General features: G+C 35.8%; 1 protein-coding gene across 1 annotated transcript in view; it reads right to left on the bottom strand.

Moving 5' to 3' along the window:
- Positions 1–2,825: 2,825 nt before the first annotated feature.
- LOC136826967 (probable ATP-dependent DNA helicase HFM1) overlaps positions 2,826–24,112 on the bottom strand; it is a 189,103-nt gene continuing 167,816 nt past the window's right edge. The window contains 6 exon segments of the mRNA XM_067084575.1: positions 2,826–2,963; positions 3,526–3,596; positions 3,758–3,807; positions 7,138–9,879; positions 10,021–10,161; positions 16,359–16,450. Coding sequence (XP_066940676.1) covers positions 3,554–3,596; positions 3,758–3,807; positions 7,138–9,879; positions 10,021–10,161; positions 16,359–16,450 — 3,068 coding nt within the window. The 3' untranslated portion in view covers positions 2,826–2,963; positions 3,526–3,553.

Consider the following 24,112-nt stretch of genomic DNA (forward strand, 5'->3'; position numbering starts at 1 on the left):
ACCCTATTCCTATGGAACAAGCCTACAGGGACCATTGAATTGAAATTCAAGCTTCCAAAGAATATGGTGTAAATTCGAAACATCTGTAACAGAGTAATACAAAGTGAACACGACGCCATACAGAACCTTAATCATTCACTCTAACGTACACTCTTTCATCTGCTTTATTTGCATCTGCCTTTAGCCTTAGTGTCTCACGATTCACGCAGCACATACAGCAGATCAAGCTTTTGCAGTAACACTGGCCACATTAAGCACAGCTCCACTGACTTTTTTTTTATATATATATAATTCTCCTTCTAAGAATTTTCCTTGTACTACCTAGAATATCTGGTTTAAATTTATAATTTTTCTAAACATCTCAACAACGGCCATAAAATACAACCCTACGATAATGCTATACTTTCTGAATTCTTTGTCCACTTACTAAATACGGATTCGTTCCCTTTTTGCATAAACATGTCATCAAAATATTAATCAAAGTTAACTGAGCAATTGATCCCACAGTTTTCATGCTCAGGTTATTCCAATTATTAATCAGAATTTAAATAAGCTATTTCCCCCCTTTATTTCAAACTCAAGTTGGTCAAAATATTAAGCCGAGATAAATAAGCGATTCGTTCACTTTCCTTCATATTGATGCTACTCAAAATATTAATCACAAAGGATCAGTTACGGTTATTCTTATCATGTATTATCAAACCTCAGAATTCCAAGTGTTACCTAACCTTTTCTCATCCTAAGTCCCTAAATAGTACGCTAATTTTTCAATATTATCATCTTTCTAAGAAACCACCTAACCTTAACAATGGAATGAACTGACAGTCTGATTAGTTGCCAATTGAGAGGTTCGTGTAATTTTCTCGTCTTAAACTTTACAAGGACAAATCAATCTTTCTAAATTTAACCACAGACTGTTTTGTCTCTTGTTACCATGACTGGCTTAGTATTCCTTTTTAAAGAATCTGCGGGGACTATTTATGCCATGAAATCACTTATATTTCAAGCAATTTTCCACCCTGAACCTTTATGCGATTTTAACGACGCTGGTAAAGAGAAACGGTCAAGCTTTTCTTCTTTTGTTCCTTTTTTTATGGTAAAGATTTAGTTTTTTTACGAACTAAAATACTTTATTTTTTAATGCACTGGCATTTCGTGACTTCACACAACTGTGTATTCTTAGATGAAAGTTTTGCATATGACATTTTCCCCTGCCTCGTTAAATATACCCCTACTCTTGGGTTTATTTACAATTTATTTTTTCAACAAAGCAGAGTACTGTATCTATTCCCCTGGAGTGCTGCTGATCATTGAGTACTTTCATATTTAAGAGAATCCCTGAAATGTTCATCTTATTATCCTCAAGACCAGTGGGTACTCATACAACAGCCAACGGTCGAAACGTAATTGAAAACTTTTCCCTATTACTTTTTAAACTCTTCTAAATACCACTAGCATACGGATAAGTTAAGTTAAGTAGACCTTAGTTTAACCAGACCACTGAGCTGATTAACAGCTCTCCTAGGGCTGGCCCGAAGGATTAGACTTATTTTACGTGGCTAAGAACCAATTGGTTACATAGCAACGGGACCTACAGCTTATTGTGGAATCCGAACCACATTGTACCGAGAAATTAATTTCTATCACCAGAAATAAATTCCTCTAATTCTTCATTGGCCTGCCGGAGACTCGAACTCGGGCCTAGCAGAGTGCCAGCCGAGAACTCTGCCGACTCTCCCAACGAAGAACTAAAGGGCATACGGATAATTCGTCTTCAACCGCTGCGGTGAAAGAGAACGGGAGAGGTCCTACCTTGCAATCAATTCATTTGCAGCAGCCAGTCTAGCAACACAATGCACAGCTTAGTCATGAAGAGTTGTGCATTCTGAAGCACGCTCTATGTAAAAAGGATAATGGCCAAGCTTCCAAGCAATTTTTCTTAACACACTAATCATATCACTGTCCACATCCACAGTCGTAAAACTGTGCAGAACAGAACTTTACAAGTAATCCAGTCTTTGTGTGACGTAAAGAAGAAAGCCGTAACTACAAATCTAAAATAAATGAGGCAGGTTCCTTCTGTATCAGTGAAATGGCAACTTCCACAAACTCACATAAATAATGAAAGTAGTAGTTTAGGAAATAATGAAAAATGTACTGAAAATATATATGTATTTCCGAACAATGAATGAATGTCATTATACCTACAGCCAAGAAAATAGAACAAAGTTTCACTACGAGGTACATGATCATAGGGCATCAATTGTAATGAAAAATAAGTAATTGACCACTATTCATACATACTGGGCCACACATCCAAAATCGATGAAGTAACCAAAATGGAGTCAAGTTAAAACGAAGCCTCTATGATTCCAAGTTACATAATTTTCACAAGTATGTACCGTCAATAAAAAGCGACCCTTAGTGACAAAAACATAACAATACACACTCACAGTACCTATATAAATACAAATCACAGCTCAAAATGATATACTAATACGTTGTATAATATTATGCAAACTATATATATATATATATATATATATATATATATATATATATATATATATATATATATATATATATAAATTTAAAGTATGATCTACGGCAGTACGTCAATAAATGTGACCTATGAGAAAATTAGAACTTAAGTCAATAAAGTATAGCAGAATCCTTGTCAAAAAGTAATCAAATCCGTATAAAAAAACAAATACTAAATACTAAAAAATAAATACTAAAGGCATTTAGCCTGAAATAAATATTGATAACTGATAAAAATCCTCTCTTAAAAATCAACAATATAAAATAAATAAAGTAAGCAATTCTACTTGTCATTAATTAAAGGTAACTTACTGGACACTTCAAAATGTAAACAAAATATACTTAAACAAAATCTTCTTTTTTCTATACTTCTTCAGACCGATACTAAAACTAAAGAGTTAATTCTTGATCATGTACTGAATCTGGAAAATGAAATAAAAAGCTTTTTTTAACCTAATCTATAAAAACAATAATCAAACAAAAATAAATGAATTGTCACAATAAGCTAAATGGCTCAAAGATACACAAGTCACAACTCAAAAACACACTAACCACTTCATGAGTGCATACTTAATAAAAATTAAGCATGCATAGACTAATTCTGCATGAGTAAAGAGTCACAAGAAAAAAAAACTCATTTAAGAAGTTAAAAAAAAAAAGGTGTGACAGTTGTAAATAATCCTTTGTATAAGGATAAATATTCACAGAGGGAATTACTTTAATATTCAGCAAAACAAATGATCGAATGGTGTGCACGACGTTGCTTCTATAAAAGGTGATAATAATAATAATAATAATAATAATAATAATAATAATAATAATAATAATAATAATAATAATAATAATAATAATAATAATAATAATATTAATTGATGGGGTGACTGTGATTCAAAGTATGCTACACGATAGAAAATTTGCATACCTTCCCCATCCACCCTTAAAACAAAAATACAATAATAAATAATTTTCTGGTCTTTCTCTTACCTTGCACTGCTGCTAAATTCTGCTCAAATCAAATTAGCCCGTCGAATATGTCGGAGCGATTTTCCCATGCACTGAAAAAAAAAAAAGAAAGTTGATAACCGTTTCGCTTATATATCAAGGCTTCAGCAAACTAATTGTACAACAATAAGAAAGATAGAATTTGCAAAGCATACTGATGGGACTTTGTTTCAATAGTGAACGACAAATAACCTTGAGAGAGAGAGAAGCTTACTTGTTAGCAGTTTTCTTCAAGATTCCACGAAGAGGTTCAATTCCTGGGGTCTGCAAATACAGAATAATGAGAAATGTTACACAAAAATAAAAATATCTTGTCCTTTTGTGCATTGTAGTAAAAATACAAAGACTTTTAAAACAGAAGAAAAGCTATTTTTGTCCTACAATGTTTGTACATATTTATCATAAGGATCAAAAATCTCTTCTCTGCATTACAAAAAAATAATACTGTAAAAACACAAATAATTTATATATATATATATATATATATATATATATATATATATATATATATATATATATATATATATATATATATATATATATATATATATATATATATATATATATATATATATATATATATATATATATATATATATATATATATATATATATATATATATATATATATATATATATATATATATATATATATATATATATATATATATATATATATATATATATATATATAAATATATATATATATATATATATATATATATATATATATAATATATATATATATATAAATTATATATACATATATATATATATATATATATATATATATATATATATATATATATATATATATATATAATATATATATATATATATATATATATATATATATATATACATATATATATATATATATATATATATATATATATATATATATATATATATATATATTTATATATATATATATATATATATATATATATGTATGTATATATATATATATATATATATATATATATATATATAATATATATATATATATATATATATATATATATATATATATATTAAAGATTAGGACAAAATCTTGTGATGTCTTTCTGCTTTGCTCCCGATAGATAGGCCTCTGTCTATTTTGAACCTGTGAGAGGTAGTGGATACTGGCTTGGGTTAGTTTCAACCAGTGGAAGTCAGGGGTATAAGAGACGCTCAAAGATTTAATCCTTCGCCATGGGCAGTAAACTGGCTTGCGCCGTTTTCTTTGGTACAGGAGAGTGAGCCATTTTCTTTGATATAGAAGCGTGACCCGGGTCAGGACATCGCCCCCACCCGTCCAGAAGCAATAAAGGTCAGGGCGAGGAAAGTTCCCTCTCACACACAGTAGCTAGTTTAAGCCGAGAGGTCACGAGTGCAGACCTTGCCCCCCGCCCTTCCTTTCCCTCGCCGCCACGTGGAAGTTAACTGCCCTTTGCTCGGTACCCCGACCCACGTGGCCATCAAAGACTGCAAGTGGGGATTGCAAGTCCCAAAAGCGAGCGGAAACTCAACTGCGGCCTTTTCATCATCCCAAGGGCACCCTTTTCCGCCCCAACCTACCACTTGAAAGCAGTACCTTGGTGAGGGAGGTCCTTTGTCGACGCACACACACGTGGACCCTGGCAGAAGATGCCGCTGGACGCCGACGTCAGCCTTACACCCCTGCAATGTGGTAAAGTACCTAGAACGAGTTGCTAGTCACGTTACTTCGCCCTTGTGCATTTATTAAACTTCTGGGCCTATACTTGGTATCCCCTGATGCTTCTTGGTTCAATCCCGGCCCACGTGTTCACTGCCTCCTTCCTCTGAGTCACAAGTAACGCCTTGGGGAAGTCCTTGGCGCTTTCAGCGCACACCCGAGTAATTCATTCCCTAAATTCCAGCATTAGATTTGTAACCTGGGTCCTAATATCGTTTCACAAGGACGATCGTAGCAGAATTCTCCTTGGTCCGTGTTCCTGGCATTCCCAAAGCTCCCCTTTGGGAGGACTTCTGCAGCAGCAATTTAACATGTTTCAGTTCATTTTCCCTTTGATCTTGTGTGTTATGAGAATATACCTATTTTTGTATCCACATGTTTCAGCACTTCCCTTTGAGAAAGAGCCCTCCGCTCCTTGTACCACTCCTTTTAGTTTGTGTTTTATATGTCCTGGTTATCTTGCAAGGCCATTTTAGAGTAAAGTAATAAATGTGGAGTCATAAGAACCACCTGCACCAGAAACATATATTATATATATATATATATATATATATATATATATATATATATATATATATATATATATATATATATATATATATATATATATATATATATATATATATATATATATATATACATACATACATACAGTATATATACTGTATATATAGGCAGTCCCCGGCTTATGACGGGTCCGGCTTACAACGTTCCGAGGTTACGACGCTTTCCACATATATCCATCAGAAATTATTTCCCGCTTTACGACGCATGTTCCAGGGTTACAACGTGTCGTACACCGATCCGACGGAAGAAATATGGCTCCAAAACGGCGGAATAATAAAGATTTGGACTTTTTTTATTATGAAAAACTCAATAAAAATGCAGTTTACATCGTTTCCAATGCACCCAGAGCATTAAAAGTAAGGTTTTCTTAGGATTTTTGACGATTTTTCGGTTTATGATGTGGTCTAAGAACGGAACCCCGTCATAAACCAGGGACTGCCTGTATATATATATATATATATATATATATATATATATATATATATATATATATATATATATATATATATATATATATATATTCCACTATCTGCCTTGCTTCCCTATGTGGGGTGGCTCAAAAGGTATACATAAATGCAAGGTGTAGGACACTACAGTACTAATCAGATAGGAGGTAAATAAGACACATCACGCAAAACTATCTTAAATTACCAGCCAAACCTAAGGCGGTAAGCTCAAGCTGTAACCGAGACAAAGGAAAATACAGGAAAGCAAAGAGTCGAAGGAAACAAAATTAACGCAAAATCCAGATGCAAAAATACGCATGAACCTGGGCAAAAAAGTCCTTCTCCATTTCATGATCAATTTTTTTTTCTTTCATTTTCCCATATACTCATTTCTTTTTAGTCTGACACTTAATATCAAAGTTTGTTCTACATTTAACATCAAAGTTTGTTGGGATCTTAGCAGTTCTGTATCGGTTATGCTTGCAATATTCCCTTTTAGTTTGCTTAATATTCTTTTTTAAATTTAAATTTCCTTATTTATTTCCACCTGGAAACTTATATATGAGAATGTAGAGTGGCATTTACTAAACTTGAAATGCATTGCTGTTAGAATAATATTCTAAAACAATAAGAATAATAAAACAGGTATAGAGCATTAAAATGGCCTACCCTCGGGACTGGTTAAACAATACATAAGGTGAAAAAGGATACTCAAATGTCATGAATAAATTGGACAAGTGAACTCTAGGCCTAACTGAAATCATGTGGCAATATTCTCTATACTTTAGTTTTTAAAAAAATTCTTTGCTACTCCCATTTACCATATGTAAAATCTTAGCCAGTCAGTTGTAAAATAACAATAAAACATTGAAAACTTACTGCATCTGCTAAAACTGAAGTGGCATTACTATGACCTGGTGTGACATTAGGCAAGATATTAGACAGATTGATGTTTATATTCTGCTGGAAACCACCCACACTGGTCACTCCCACAGCAGTCTGCGTGTCCCCATAGGTCAACTGGAATCGTGGGGTCCCAGACATCAGACCTCCTGGATTCTGGGTCCCGGCTTGAGAGCTTGAGCTTGAGTGAAGAGACTGAAGACCGGAAATTCCTATGCCTGAGAGATGGGGGGCAGTATTGGGAGGTCGAAGACTTGACAGCTGAGAGGACACATGCTGGGGTTGGGAAGACAGTGTCGGACCCACGTGTCTCAATGGAGATTTGAGGTCTCGGTGTTCTGCTAGGGGTCTTGGAAACTGGGGGCCAAGTAAGGTATCAGAAGACACAGGCTTGTCTGGGTGACTAGACTGCTTTAGTTCACTTGAAAACTCCTCCCTCGCATGATGAAAAGAGGGACTAGGGCCAGTAATTTGTGAAAATTGATCTGGCTCCAAAGAATGAGATGGCACCTCAGTTCGTTGACCTCTACCATATAATGAAGGCACAGGACCCTGTCTATAAGACAAATCTTCCTGGTGAGCAATGGGTTCTGATTCATAATGTTGAGGTAAGTTTCCCTTATCTATGGGTTCTTGTGTGGAGTCAGCAAACAGATCTTGAGACAAGGAGTCTATATCAGGTTTTTGATTTTCGAAATCACTGCTAATTTCTGGTTTTATCTCTCCTGCAGCAGGTAAATTGGTTCCAGCTTCACCGTACAGATTACTAAGTGAGCGTTTTTCTTGTTGACGACACCACTGGAACATTTCAAGGTCACGCCATTCAGCCTTCAATTTTTCATTGGCAGGAGTACTTAAATTGTTGGCACTAAAGCTAGCATTTAACATAGCTGGGTATTTTGGTGTGGAGCTACTAGACTTATATTGACCCCTTAATTGCTGAGATGATTTAAATTCTTTCGTTAGCTGGGCAACAGCATCTTTAGCACCTCTTACTTGACTCCTATGCATATGACTGTCTTTTGTGATCATGGGCTTAACACCCATAATAGGTTTATCATGATGGAGACCAAGTTTTGCTGATACATAATTCAATTTTTGTTCATCTGAAGTTACCTGATTTGCTGTAAAACTTCCATATAACTTCTGCCTTTGCCCCTCAAAAGAAACAGGTTCACTGCTCATATTCAAAGATCCCTGCTGGGAATACTGAGAGGTATTCCTTACTTCTCTATCACCAAACTGGATACTTTCACAATTACTGTCACTACTCTTTGCCATGAACTGATTAACTCCATCAAGACTACATTTTGCATTTTGATCTGGGGGCATCATTGCAGAATTTTGTGAACTTTTTTCTGCAGAGGACCCTCCATATTCCAGTTGAATAGATTTTTGTAATGCTTCTAAGTTTTCAGTTTGGGTTTTTAGCATATCAATAAGATCCTGTGTTTTGCGTAGATTATCAATAACATTTTGGGATTTGTGTATGCTCAAGTTTGAGGGATTACAGATGTTATTTGTACTTGGTGGCACAACAAAGGTGGTCTGCGTAATGCTGGCTCCAGTGATTGTAGCGTTTCTTGGTATTTCCATTTCAGAAAAACCAAATTTTGGACTAGAAGATAATGGTTTAGATGTGCCTTCCAGATGTTGCCCACTAGTGGAAGCTGATTCAGCAGTACTTTTCATGTTAGGATTCCTAAGCGGTATATTAGAGTTGTTTTGGGATATATAAGTATCTTGAGTCACAGGTACAACAAATCTGGGACAGGGAGCTTGGAAACCAAAATGTCCTTGTTTTAACATCTTAGGAACCTGTAACGTCTGTGAGTTTGAGACACCTGTTTGTTGCTGACAAGGAACTTCAAATGTTATTGTTTTCTTTGTCCTGATACCATACGTTTCTGTAGAGACTGGCATCGCATCACTTCCGGTCATAAACTGATCAACACCTGTAGAAACTGATCCCTGATTCCTTGTCATACTTGCATTTGCATTCAATGAGTTCTGACAGCTGCTAACAGAATTAGCATGACAGCCTACAGGGGGGTATACTTTACCATTACCAATAGCCTTTGTTGGGGATATCTGGTCTCCCATTTTAATATTCTGACTATTTTGGAGCCATCTGTCAAGAGATAGCTGGCCTGCTTGTCTGGTTTGATTACCATTATAACTTTTACTTTTAGACTTTTGTTGATTTTGCTCTTGCTGCCTTTGTTGATTTCTTTGTTGCTGCTGCTGCTGATGTGGCTTTGAATAGGTACACAGAGTGCTTGCTTTTGTAAAACAGTTACTGCTAACAGTGTTCACTGAAGGAAATCCAATTCCTGTTGCTTGACTGATGCTACTTGGTGTTGAAATAAAAGGATTTCGGCCATCGATATCTTGAATATCAGGAATTTCACTTATTTCCAAAGAGTCATTAAAAGTGTCTTCATAATTATCTTCATCCTGTAAATCGTTAAAAATTTCCATATCAGGGAAACTATCAACGGATTCATCTAGATAGCCTCCAGGATTAACTGACAAACGGGATTCTCCCTCTACCACAGGCTGCATCTGTCGGTGGGAACTCTCCTTATACCTAGAAGTTTCATCTGCTTCACTGTAAAATTGACTTTCAGCGGCCCGCGGCACGGGCTTAGCCATTAAAACTGGACCCCGGGGAGCGAACTTGAATTTTGACAGCATATTTCCAGAACTGTTAGTCATCTGTTATGAATAAGACAAGAAATGGAAACCATTTATAATATACACAGAATATGAACTTTTTTTATTTACATTTCAACGTAAAGCATAATCCTACGTTGAGATTACTGTGACAAATGAACCTAAAGTCCTCCAAAACCTTACCTTGAGTTTTTTAGGAACTGAACCTTGCATCTGACTAGCTTTCTGACGAATTTCTTGAACATACACGGGTACATTTCCCTTGCTGTTGCTAGAGGTACTTCCTGTTCCTGGTTCACTAGTGGCTTGGACAGTCACACCAATCTTTGATAAAACGAATGAGAAAATTAGCAACCTCCAATGCGTAACAGCATAACAAGATAATGTAGCTCTACACTGACACCTAGATGACTAGAGACCAAAGTGTCCAAGTGACAAAACTTGCCCTACAAAATATGTCCTGGGTAGTGCAGTAAACACATTCGTGTACCTGAAAGGAGTAGCCCATAGATTCTATACTGGCAGAATAGTTGGAATATCACTTCAAAGATCAACAGCCCTTGTCTCCCTGGGGTTTTACAGTTCCATGCAATGCTAACCGTAGGCATCACTTAAGATTCTCTGCAGTGTCCCTTCGGCCCCTAGCTGCAACCCCTTTCATTCCATTTTCTGTACCTCCCTTCATTTTCTTTCTTCCATCTGAATTTCCACCCTCTTTAACAACTGTTTCACACTGCAACAGCGAGGTTTTCCTCCTGTTACACCTTTCAAACCTTCTTACTGTCAATTTCCCTTTCAGCGCTGAAAGACCTCATAGGTCCCAGCGCTTGGCCGTTGGTCTAAATTCTATAATCCAATCCACACAATGCTAAAAAGTTTCATGAAAGAGGTATACAGTACTTACATTTTCTGCAATCAAACTTGTCAGTCATGGAACAGCTAATTATGTAAATTTATTGGTCAGTCCGCAAACTTCATATTATAAATGAAAAAATAACAAAATAACAAAATTAAGTTTCAGTGCAAGTGAGATACATGAAATGAATGGTGTCGTCATCAAAGATAATAAGCTTGATTTCGGACTGGTGATAGTAAATATAGGGTAAAATTAAGCTCATGGTCCAATCCTGTGTCCGATTACATTACTAAGGTTATGTCGTAACCTAAAAATTCTAATATGTAAAAAGGGAAGTCACATTCCAGATAGGGTAAATATTAACCACTTTTGAGGTTTAGAAAAAATTCGATACAAGAACTTATACTATTTTAGAAAAGACGTTAAAAGCCGATGTAATAAAAACCTCTTGAGAGAGAGAGAGAGACCTTACAGACCTTACAGACCTTACAATTGTTCGGGTTGCCCCAGGTCCCTCAGTGTGAGGCGCCTTTGATGTCTACCAGAGAGTTGCTAACATCTTCCGGTATATTTTGCATCTTCCAGTCTTGGATGGTCTGGGATGCATCTTAGATATTTGTCGAGCTTATTCTTAAACACATCTACGCTCACTCCTGTTATGTTCCTCAGATGAGCTGGTAGCGCATTGAATAGACGCTGCATTATCGATGCTGGTGCGTGGTGGATTAATGTCCTGTGTGCTTTCCTTAATTTTCCTGGTATAGTTTTTCGCACTATTAATCTACCTCTGCTTGCTCTTTTTGATCATTTTAATTCCATGATGTTTTCAGTAATGCCTTCTATCTGTTTCCATGCTTGAATTACCATGTAGCGTTCTCTTCTCCTTTCAAGACTATATAAATTTAAGAATTGTAGTCTTTCCCAGTAGTCAAGGTCCTTAACTTCTTCTATTCTAGCTGTAAATGACCTTTGTACACTCTCTATTTGTGCAATATCCTTTTGGTAGTGTGGGTACCATATTATATTGCAATATTCAAGTGGACTACGTGACGTCGTTTTATAAAGCATAATCATGTGTTCAGCTTTTCTTGTTTTGAAGTGCCGAACAACATTCCCATTTTTGCTTTGCATTTGCCAATAGAATTGCTATTTGATCATTGCATAACATATTCCTATTCAACATCACACCAAGGTCTTTAACTGCTTCCTTGTTTGTGATTGTCTCATTATTAGGTCCTTTATATGCATATAGCATTCCTACTTTATCACCATAGTTCATTGATTCAAATTTATCAGAGTTAAATACCATCCTATTTATCTCTGCCCATTTATATATTTTGTTTAGGTCTCTTTGTAGTGAGTTCTATCTTCATCACAAGCAATTTCTCTACTTATTCTTGTGTCATCTGCGAAACTTCTTACTACTGAGTCCTTAACATTACTGTCTATGTCTGCAATCATAATCACAAACAGCAACGCAGCTAACACCGTACCCTGGTACACGGATATTACCGTAGCTTCATCCGATTTCTCATCGTTTGCAATCACTATCTGTTTTCTATTTTGCAAAAATTCTTTTATCCATCTTCCTACTTTGTCAACAATGTTATGTTTTCTAATTTTTTTCGCTAATATATTATGATCTACCTTGTCAAAAGCTTTTGCAAAGTCTAGGTAAACCACATCTGTATCTTTTTCATTTATCATATTTTATATATGCTTTCATGGTGGACTAACAGTTGGGTTTGTGTACTTTTTCCGGGTACAAAACCATGTTGTCCTATATTGAACAATCTATTTTTCATTAAATGTTTCATTATATTTTTTCATTACCCTTTCATATACTTTCATAATATGAGATGTCAGACTCACAGGCCTATAATTACTTGCCTCTAGTCTTGAACCACTTTTGAAAGTAGGAGTAATATATGCTAATTTATGCTCATCATAAATCTTGCCTGTATCTATACTTTGTCTTAATAATATTGCTAGCGGCTTTGCGATTGAATGAACCACTTTCTTTAACAATATGGCAGGTACTCCATCTGGTCCTGCTGCTGATCCATTTTTAATTTCATTAATAGCCTGCACAATATCGGCTTCTGTAATATCTATATCTGATAAGTATTCAGTATTTTCATCTCTTATTTCTGTATCATCATCTTCATTGTCAATTCTAGGTGTAAATTCACTCTTATATCTTTCTGCTAATATGTTACATATTTCCTTTTTTCATTCGTTAATCGCCCTTCAATTCTTAGAGGGCCTATTTCTACTCTTATTTTATTCATCTTTTTGCATATGAATAAAAAAATTTTAGGGTTTTGCTTGATATTTTGTAGTGTCATTTCTTCTAGGTTCCATTTTTCATTTTCTTTTGATTGTATAATCTTTTGTTCTGCATTTTCTATCTTACTTTTTAGTTCCATCACTTTCCATGCATTCTTTTCTTTTGCAAGAGCTTTTTTCCACTTTCTAATTTTCTGGAACAAGATCCTTCTGTCTCTTGGAATTCGTGACTGATGCTTACTTTTTTTTCTTCGGTATATTTTTCCACTATTTCCTCTAATATTTTATATAATATATCGGTATTTACCTGTATATCATCACTTACAAATATGTTTTCCATTCTTTGTTTAATTCTTCATTTATTTTTGACCAATTTATATTCTTACTATAGAAATTGTATTTTCCATATCCTTCCCATTTTTTCATCTCTTGCTTTTCTTTGTTTTCATATGTTCTGGAACGGACTGTTAGTTCTATGACATTATGGTCCGAAATACTCGTGTTATATACTATTATTTCTTTAACATAGTTCACCTCATTCACAAATACTAGGTCTAAAATATTATCCTTTCTTGTTGGTAGGTGATTTATTTGCTGAATGTTATGTTCTAGTAGCATATCTAATAGCTTTTCAAATTGCCTCTTATCTTCTGCACTACTATTGCTCTCTTTTTATATGTATAAATACAACCACAGTCTCCTATTCGTTCTTTCCATTCTACAAAAGGAAAGTTAAAGTCTCCGGTTAGGAGTATAGTCCAGTCCTTGTGATTTCTACATATTTCATCCAATTTTTCAATTATTATGTCAAACTCTTTAGTATTAGGGGTCTATATATTACAATGTTCACTAATTTTTCAGATTCAAATTCTACCGCTATTAATTCACATTCTGTGTTACTATATTTCTCACAGATTTTTCCTTGATTGGCATCTCTCCCATATATCGGTTCCCCCTTGATTTCTATTTTTCTATCTGATCTATAAGTTTGAAACCCTTTATCTGGTCATCATTACCAGTCTCTTGGGAATACCAGGTTTCACTTATATTCAATATTTCTATTTTTCATTTTGGGTTAGTTCTTCTAAGAACTCTATCTTTCTTTTGAGTTACTCGAAACTAGACCCTGCTGCGTTCATCACTATGATGGTTTGCATATTATCTCCATTATCTAATATGGGTAATAATAAGGATTTTCCCATGTCTCTTTCCTGTTCTGATATGTTGATCTTTTTCATTTCCAGAAATTCGTACATTAAAAATCCAACTTTTCCATTATATTTGTTCTTCCAGCTTCATATTTATTCACTTTGTGCTTAAACCTGCACTTATCTCCATATCTGCACCATCCCCTTGCATCATAGATACATTGCTTGTTCCTTGTGCTATATCTAGGTGCTGATGGCTCATATCGTGGTGCTGACTTTTCATAATGTGTTGTTGGCTTGCTTTTTGCCTTCATCACATGATCTTTGTTCTTTTCTTTATTTGTTTCATTTTTACCTTGGTTTTTATATGTATTTGATTTTGATTTTGATCTTTCATGGCTACAGGATGCATGTACCTACATTTCTTATTAAACCTACATCCATTTCCTTCTTTCCAGTTTCTACATATTTTTGGATGTAGATCTCTGCATTCCTCTTCATAGCCATCTAGATATGCACATTTGCCATAGATCTCATAATTGTGACATATCTTGGGATGTTTGTAATAACATCTTTCACCAAACCTGCAATTCCCCTCTTTTCAAAAGGGTGCATACTGTGTCTTTCTTTTCTTTTCTTTTTTTCTTGTTCATTCCCCTCAGTATGGGAGATCCGGTACAACCTCTTTGGGATTTTATTTTGATTTATCAGGTCATAATTTATTTCTTCATATGTATGTTGCTGTATTGCCTCATATGTAGAATCTATGAGTTTCTCTGCATCCATACTATTATCCTCTTCTTTGTTTTCATTAATCTTTTCTCTCTTCAGTCTTATTTTCTTCTTTTCTATTTTCTTCTTCTTCCTCTTCTTCATCTTCTTCATCTTCTTCATCCTCCACAATCTGTACATTAAGTCTTGATTTAATGACCTTGTCTATCCATACTAGACATGTTGAGCAAAATATTTTTGTGTCCTTATTTCTATTTTGCTCAACTTCAGCGCATGAAGGGTGTGTCGGTACGTGGCAAGCATAGCATTTCCTAATCAGGTTTTGTGGATTTACAATGCTATACCACACTCTACATAGTTTACATGCTTTAGGCATCCGTTTGCCTATTGCATCAATCAATATATTCACTAATTGCACCGTACTTATTTTCTTTGATGGAATGTGTTGATTTTTGTATATTTTCTTTATAAGTCTTTTGATAACTTGAACTTTCATTGGTATCCCTTCTATTATTTTCATTATATTTTCTACAGATTTACTCCAGTTTGAAGGATCGTATCCTTTCAATATGTTTGTGAATGCTTCCACATCCTTTTGGTCGATGTTGCAATTCATCTCCACGATCAGCAAACCAAGTTCCTTCCTGCCAATTCATCATATTGAATGTCTCCAATGCAAGCTAGGTTTCTCCACCTTTTGCCACTGTTGGCTGATTCTCCATGATTTTCAGCTTTTTATTAATTCACTCGTAAACAACTTATTAGACGGTTTATCACTCTAATCTGATGTTAAGCTAATCACCGATAGTTCACGAACACGTATTATCGGGTAGATTATCCAGACCATGAACGATTACGTCTCACCGAGAGAATGTCAAATCACAGAGAGAGAGAGAGAGAGAGAGAGAGAGAGAGAGAGAGAGAGAGAGAGAGAGAGAGAGAGAGAGATTCTAATTGCATCACTTAATGAAAACAAGGCAAAACTTCTAGGAAGCATAATACTGATATTCTGATTTTTTCCGTGGTCACCCACTAATAGAATTAATATATATATATATATATATATATATATATATATATATATATATATATATATATATATATATATATATATATATATATTATATATATATATAAAATGTCATGCTACAATGCCATAGAAAAAGTGAATGTGCTCTGCCAATTATAATGCTCATTTCCACCAGTCACAGCAAGTAAAAACACTAAAGCTTCTTCAAACAGCTTCTGCAGGAAGTTGTGGTGTCCATATGAATATTAAAACCCAGGGTGTGATGGGACGGGTGTCAGGGGTTCAACAGTGAGGGACATTCCTGTGTGGAGGGAGTGAGTACTGGATTAGTCTGCTGTAACCCGATGAATGGGATCAAATTCAGGATGGTCGGAAAGAGGATGAAGTTCGCCATGATGGCAACAACAATACAACAACAACAACAGCAGAGACTACAACAACAGCCAACAAAGCTGGGACGGTGTACCTTACAGCAGTTGTGAGCGCACGTCCTTTTATTGTTGCAAGTGTGTAGACAGGCGCGTCTACCTCCTTCGAGGGTTGTCCTTTTGGTTGTACCTGTGAAGTAAAGGCCAGAAATATGTATAAAAAAATAGTCAATGTAAAGCTTATTATGTTATTTAAACTAATACAATGACAATGGTTTTCATTACTAATAGTCTATTTTATGTCGTAGAAGTCTCAGTAAATAGGTACATGTGTCAGATACCAGTAGCCTTTAGCACCCTCTCTCTCTCGCTCTCTCTCTCTCTCTCTGTCTCTCTCTAAAGAGATCAACTGGACCTGCCTTTTTTTTAAAGAGACTTTAGCTAAGTTGTATCCCAAAAAGCCACTCACGAAAAGGGGTCAAAATTAGATTGCTGTCATGGAGCAATGAACAAAACGTGCGGAGTTTTTCTACATTGGGTTTTTTCCTAACGAGTTTTAAGAGGCATCGTTTGTTTTCTGTATGAGAGAGAGAGAGAGAGAGAGAGAGAGAGAGAGAGAGAGAGAGAGAGAGAGAGAGAGAGAGAGAGAGAGAGAGAGTCATTACTAAAGCATTAAAAGTTAAAAGCCACGTCGAAGCATTACCAATTTATGGTAAAATTTTGATCGAAAATTTAAATTTCCTAATTGTTTTACCTCAATCTTGATCCTATGACATAGAATGCCCAGCATCTGGCAACCATTCACTCATCTTCATACGGCAACCATTCACTATCTTTATATATCTTTCGTTTACCATGTAATACCAATAATTAAATGCTTCTAGTAACCTACAGAACAGTTAAAAAACGTTTACGAAGTAATTCTCATTTAATAATCTTTGCTGAGTTCAAGAAATATCAACGACGCACAATTCCCAAGAGGTTATTTTCTACTACTTTCTCCTTCAGCCATTCAGTGAAGGCTGAACATAAAAATGAAATATATAAAGAGTCAAATAACTCGTGGTGCAACAATTACTCTTACCACAAGCGATGCCTTATGACCGCAAATTGTTTTCTTGATATGTCTACTGCAACTACAGATAAAATGGAAAACATCAATAAGGAAATTTAAAGCAATATCAATAATGATATCATATAACAAGGAAGTAGCTAGAAATATCTCAGCAAAATTTTTGCACGCTTTCTTTAAATATTTACGTTTACAAGAAGCAACCCGGATGAGAATATCTCAGACAATATTTAAGATTCCTTCACAACGCACCATTACGAGTTCGGACGATTATGTATATATACATATACATACACATATATATTATATATATACAAATATATATACATACATATATATATTATATATATAAATTGTGTATATATATGTATATATATATATATATATATATATATATATATATATATATATATATATATATATATATATATATATATATATATATATATATATATAACACTGTTACATGTGAATTGTATACGCAGATGTACCGCAAGGAAGAGATGGAACAAGTGGGGGGCAAATCCTGACTCGTTTCGTCCTGAGTTATCTTAAGACATTTTCAAGAGGACTGATGCAATGGTAGAGATCTGCATTATGTATAAACGCATATACTGATGGCTCACTCCTTTGTTATTGTGCTCCGACAAACTACCTTCCTTAAAATACGTACGTTTCGGATTTTCTTTAAAAATAAATGGATAAAAATTATACGTTACTCGACTGATATATTGTTATAAGAGTTTTTTTTTTTTTATAAAGCTGCACTTAATCACAGAGTTTTCCAAAATATCTTTAGGCTTCAACAGCCTTAGGAATCATTATATTTTTTAAATAGAAGAAGAACAGAATATAGAATTTAGGTCAAAGGCCAAGCGCTGAGACCTATGAGGTCATTCAGCGCTGAAACGGAAGCTGACAGTAAAAAGGTCTGAAAGGTGTAACAGGAGGTAAACCTCGCAGTTGCTCTATGAATCAATTGTTAGGAGAGGGTGGACAGTAAGATGGAAGAAAAAGATTATAAACGGAGGTACAGTAAAAGGAATGAAAGGGGTTGCAGCTAGGGGCCGAAGGGACGCTGCAAAGAGCCTTAAACAATGCCTACAATGAACCGCATGGAGTGCACTGATGGCGTCTCTCCCTAAGGAGGGTATTCTTTCTTGACCATAGGAGGCTAACATGAAGAATGCAGTTGTCGTTGGCCTCCATGACAAAAAGGTCCATTTTCGTCATTTAAGGCACATTTCCGCCCTCAAAGGGTTCACAACCTAAGCGTTCCTTTCCCTTGGGACATGGTGTATTAGGGTCCCAAGACTCTGGCACTCTGAATACTAACAAAACTATTTAAGGATTTTAAATATAAAAATCCTGGTCCGGAAAAGAATGTAACATGCAATTAAACAAATGCAGTTTTAGTCAAACCCTATGCCTACTGTGAACGAGAGAGAGAGAGATTAATAACTCTATCCTTTATCCCCTTCGGATTTCACAGATCGAGACTAATCACCGACAGGAAATTTTGGATAACTTGGAGAAATGGAGTTGTTGGATGTGAAATCACTTAGGCGGTAGGACGGGCGAAGAAGAAGGGGGAGAGAATATTGACAAATCTCTCTGCTCCTCACTTTAATCTTGGCCGAAAATGCCACGTCAGAAAGAATAAGAACGCAGTTTCGAGCTGGACGCCCAGTTCAGCATTAAATATACATGAATAACCACGGCTCACAAACAATGATAATAAAGTAACAATAAAGCTAGTCAAATACACTAACAAAATATGAAGTCAATCTAAACCAACTTCCTCACTGTATTTACAACTTAGAGAACTTCACAAATCACAATGAAAATAAAATACAAACACATTCACTGCAGACGGTGCTTTTAAACTCAAGGACCCATTCATCATTGTATTTACATGGAACCATACAAAAACAACCGAGATCCTGGGTATTTAGGAACCCCATATAACCACATGCAGCTCAACCCATGTGAAGTAACATTCTATGAAAAATATCACATATGTCAAAGAGCCCTAACAATCACCGTTATGGAAAGACGGGTGAAGGTCAGAGTGAAATCTGTTATTTTTCTCCCCTCTTCCACTCTCACCCTGGATGCTTTCGGGTCTCCATGTGATCCACTACCTCCAGCACCAGACACAACGTCCACTGCAAGTTTGCATTATGCATGCTTAGATCTGCAGGCTCTTCGGTGATCTTGGCATACTCCTATTATTATTAGATTCGTATTGTCCCACTTCTCTAATTATATGATGCACTCTATTAAGCAAGCTACATAATCTTGCGGTATTTTTCTAATTAAAACTGCGTCATCTGCGTAATCCAAGTTTCTACTAGTTTGCATCATTCTTCTTCTTTCTCTGCATCTTTTCCCACTTCTATGTGGGGGTCGATGTTTGTGACAGCTTTCCTCCACCTGGCTAGGTCAAACACATCGTCCTCTGACAATTGTTTGTCTCTCAGATCTTCTCTAACTACATCATTACCTTCGTCTAAAACCTCCCTTCCATCTCCAAACAATTCTTTTTCGTTACAAAATCTACGACAAGGGCAAACAGCTGCCAGATAATAGCACTGTACTTGGTGCAAAGATAACGATATCTAAAATGTGACCTATTAACTCAATTTTCTTTAGAAGAAAATCTAATTTCTCTCAATTTCAGGTGCGATCTTCCCTATTATTATTATCAATCTTAACACGAACCCTATTCATATGGAACAAGCTCACAGGGCGACGCTGACTTGAAATTCAAGCTTCCAAAGAATACGGTGTTCATCAGGAAGAAGTAACAGAAATGCAGAAAGAAAAGATCACAAATTAATAAATCAAACATAACTGAGAAGTGCACAACAAACAACAATTCTTCCATTCCTAAGTGAACATTAAGATTAGATTATCAAATTCCCCAGGACAAAACCACCGTCACAAGTCTTATTCTTCTGCCGCTTTTCCTCATAACCAGGAAATGAAATGACGTAGTCCCGTTGCAGCGAGCTCGCGATAACAAACATAGACGGACGCACATTCTTCAAGAATACGTCACTGTCCACAATCCCTCCGTAGAAGTTATATAATTCCAAGGACAGTATGATAACTACTGTACCGCACTTTTTGCTGGTCATTCATCCTGCGTACTGCCTAGGCAATGCAGCGTCTTCATTGATATAACCTTCGCTATTGAGCAAGACTTGAGAAAAAAAAAAAATCAGTTAGACCGCAATCTTTGTAGAGCATTCCTCTGCTACTTCTTCCTTATGTCGCATTTTCCAACACTATGAAAAACGACTCTCCATCATGTAATTGGAGTCTTTGCTCTCCTCTTTTCCTTATTGTTTTACGCCTAATTTCATTTTTGGACATAACCATTTTTTTTAAATACTGCTCTTCTCATAACAGTATTTTTTTTTCTTTTATCGCTTAAAGGATTTCTATTCAGCTGACATGTGTCGAACAAACTTGACTTTTTCATGAGTGCGCTTTTGGGGAATAATAATAACAGCAATAGCGTTTTGAACATGCAACAAATTCTTTTCAATATCCTTTACCAATATACACCCAAGAGTTCCAGCAATAATGTCTACTCTTCCTAGTGCGAGTTCACGTAGAACTAATATATACTCACTTAAAATATCATAAATACTTCGGTTAAACTATAATCCTGATGATGACGCGAGTAATAATATACGCGACAGTGACAAACTCCTCATAATTAAGAAGAAGCAGAGAATTATACCCAAAAAATTAATATCAATTTAACATAAAAATTAATTGCATAGCTTACTACTGGCATTCTGTTAATATAAGGAAAACTTGCACAATAATGATAATAAAAATAAACAAAAGCAAACGTATGCTACACAAAGTTGTCTAATGGTACCAGGACGATGCATTTCATACGATTCTCCAGTCTCTCTCTCTCTCTCTCTCTCTCTCTCTCTCTCTCTCTCTCTCTCTCTCTCTCATTGCGTGTCCTACCCAGGAAGTGTGCTGCATGTGCTGGTTTTGCCAATTAAGTAGCAAAAATTTCCGTGCTATGTAAAATGTTATTTTCAATATTCACATGGACATGCAAATTTACAGGCGGAAACATCTAAGCATATTTTCTCTTTCACAATTACAATCTAATTACTACCTCATCTTATTTCATAGAAACAAATATATAAGTTAAAACAGAGAATATCCAATACTGAATTAAGTTTCAACACATTTCCCAGCAGGGGGTACTATTTGCGAGGCACACTGTAGACGGCACAAAGGTTCCAGTTTTTCACCTTTCAGCAGTTTCCGTGTTCTCTTCCTCCCTGGAAGTACTTCTTCAAGTTTACCTGCACCAATTTTCACCTCTCATACATGAACAAATCCTTTGAGCGAGTACCATGTGACAAGAATGACGACTTTATGGTACTGTTAACGATTTAAATAATAATAATAATATTAACATACGAAGGCAAAGAAAATATGAGCAGGAAAACAACAAAACTGATGACCATCAGTAGGACACTATACACAAGAACAAGTGTGGCTCTGATTTCCAACTGAAAAAACAAGAAGAATGCAATGAGCAGAACTGTATCAACATCGCGATAATGACACAAGGGCAGCACCTTCAGCACAATAAAGATGAATGGTTGGGAACAGCTTGGAATGAAAAATACATCACTGTCGACAAAGAGCCTGACAAGTGGAAGGAAAGGGTTACAAACCAAAGGAGAGAGAAATGGGAAAACAAACAAATACATAGCCAATACCAGATGCTGACTCGAGATGCAGCTAGAGATGGAAGATGGCAATGGCTAACTTTTTTTTTTTAATCTTTTATTTAGAAAAATACATTTTACAGTTCACTTTACTACTCAAGCAATGGCTAACTAGGGGAGAGCTCAACAAAGAAACTGGAAGAAACTGATAATAGGTTGATGGCAGCATAAGACCAAACACTACGCACATTATATGTGAAAAATAAAATAGCTTGCCAAATATTAATATCACCTGTGTGCTGCCAATGCAAACAAAACATGGAGGACATCAACCACTTAATAAGTGAATACCCACCATTAGCTCAAAATGAATGGAAGAGAAAGCAGGGCACTGGCAAAGGCCTTGCACTGAAACATCTGCAAGGAAAATAACCTACCATCTACACCAAAAAGTGCTGAAAACGATAAATTCGAGGTAATTTGGGAACTTGATATAAGCACTGACCATGTGATAAATGCTCAAAGACCGGACCTAATCATTTTAAATAAAGCAACAAAGATTAAGCATCCCTGATATATGTAGCCATACCATGGGACGCACGAGTTAGAAACCAAGCCAGGGAAAAGACAGAAAAGTACCAATATCTTAAAAGGGGAAAGAAGAAGACTATGTCAAGCTGAAGTGGAAGTAAAATTTATCATCCTGGGAACACTAGAAGTAGTAATGACAAAGGACCTCAGAAGAAACCTGGAGCGGATTGAATCCGCACTCGGAGATAACACCCTACCAAGACTGTTGGAAAAATGACAGCAGCGCATTTTGCTGTATGTGCATGCATTTATGTAAACACATGCACGCACACACAAACACGCACATATATATATATACGTAATATATATATACATGTATATATATGTATATATATAATCTGATGTATGAAATTAAATTAAGCACTTCATGACAAGCCGAGACTATTAAGATGATAAAATGGGTACATTTACATTCATTATGTTTCTGGTTATTATTTTAATATTTCCAAGAGCGCCACACTAACGAGTAAATACATATCAAAACTATCCACCGTGCTATGAAAAGCAAACCACCAAACCGACACCCGGGGACTAAGCAGCAACATAAACTGGCGTCACAACAACAATGGTCAGCCAGGATGGGAGACACATGGCATACAGGAGGAGGGTAAAAACAGGGGGGAGGGGAGGGCTTTAACCTTCTCCATTTCGGTGTTTATTGGAAACGTCCGAGGAGAGAAGGGAGGGAAGTGAATCAAATGCGAGGTGCATAAAAAGGACCCAACACAGCAGGTTAACGTGTCCTGCGTCTTCTTTTGTGGGATCCTTTTCATGTCTGGAGTCGCCCCCTTTCACGCACATCTAAGATACACAAAAGAACAGCAATGAGGCCCCAAGGTCTGAAGCACTAAATCTCAAGATGATTCCCCCAGCTCTCTCTCTCTCTCTCTCTCTCTCTCTCTCTGCTCTCACTCTCTCTCTCTCTCTCTCTCTCTCTCTCTCTCTCTCTCTCTCTCTCTCTCTGATACACGAAATATTCCCTTCGCCTCATGAATATGCTTAGCTTTAAGTCTCTCTTTTTCTTGCTCTGCCTTTTGTGAGAAATACGAGTCTCATTAAGTTTTGTTTCATCACATTTATTCCTTTCTGACTCCTGTTCACTCACTGTCTGTGTCCTAGCTATGCGGAAAAAATGTGCGTTGTACCAGTTTTTACATTCATTCACTTAAAGCACACTTTTAAAAAATCATATCAACAGCACACAAAAAGAGATAAGCAAACACTGACGGAATAAAATATTCACTAAGGAGCCAGAAGTTTGTTTGTTTCTTTCTCATTCCTCCTTATTTCCCTATATTAACAGTAATCATGTGTGTGATTGATAAACAGTTTTATGGTTTGACATCCTGCTCCGGAACATGTTTACCTTCTGGTTTTCGGCAAGTCTTAAAGAGACGAGACTGACAGGACAATGACCCTCACCCTTACAGCAACCCACTGCAACCGATTAACTATCAGGGGCATTACTTCA

The sequence above is a fragment of the Macrobrachium rosenbergii genome, chromosome 41 (genome assembly GCF_040412425.1).
Source record: "Macrobrachium rosenbergii isolate ZJJX-2024 chromosome 41, ASM4041242v1, whole genome shotgun sequence".
Lineage (NCBI taxonomy): Eukaryota > Metazoa > Arthropoda > Malacostraca > Decapoda > Palaemonidae > Macrobrachium > Macrobrachium rosenbergii.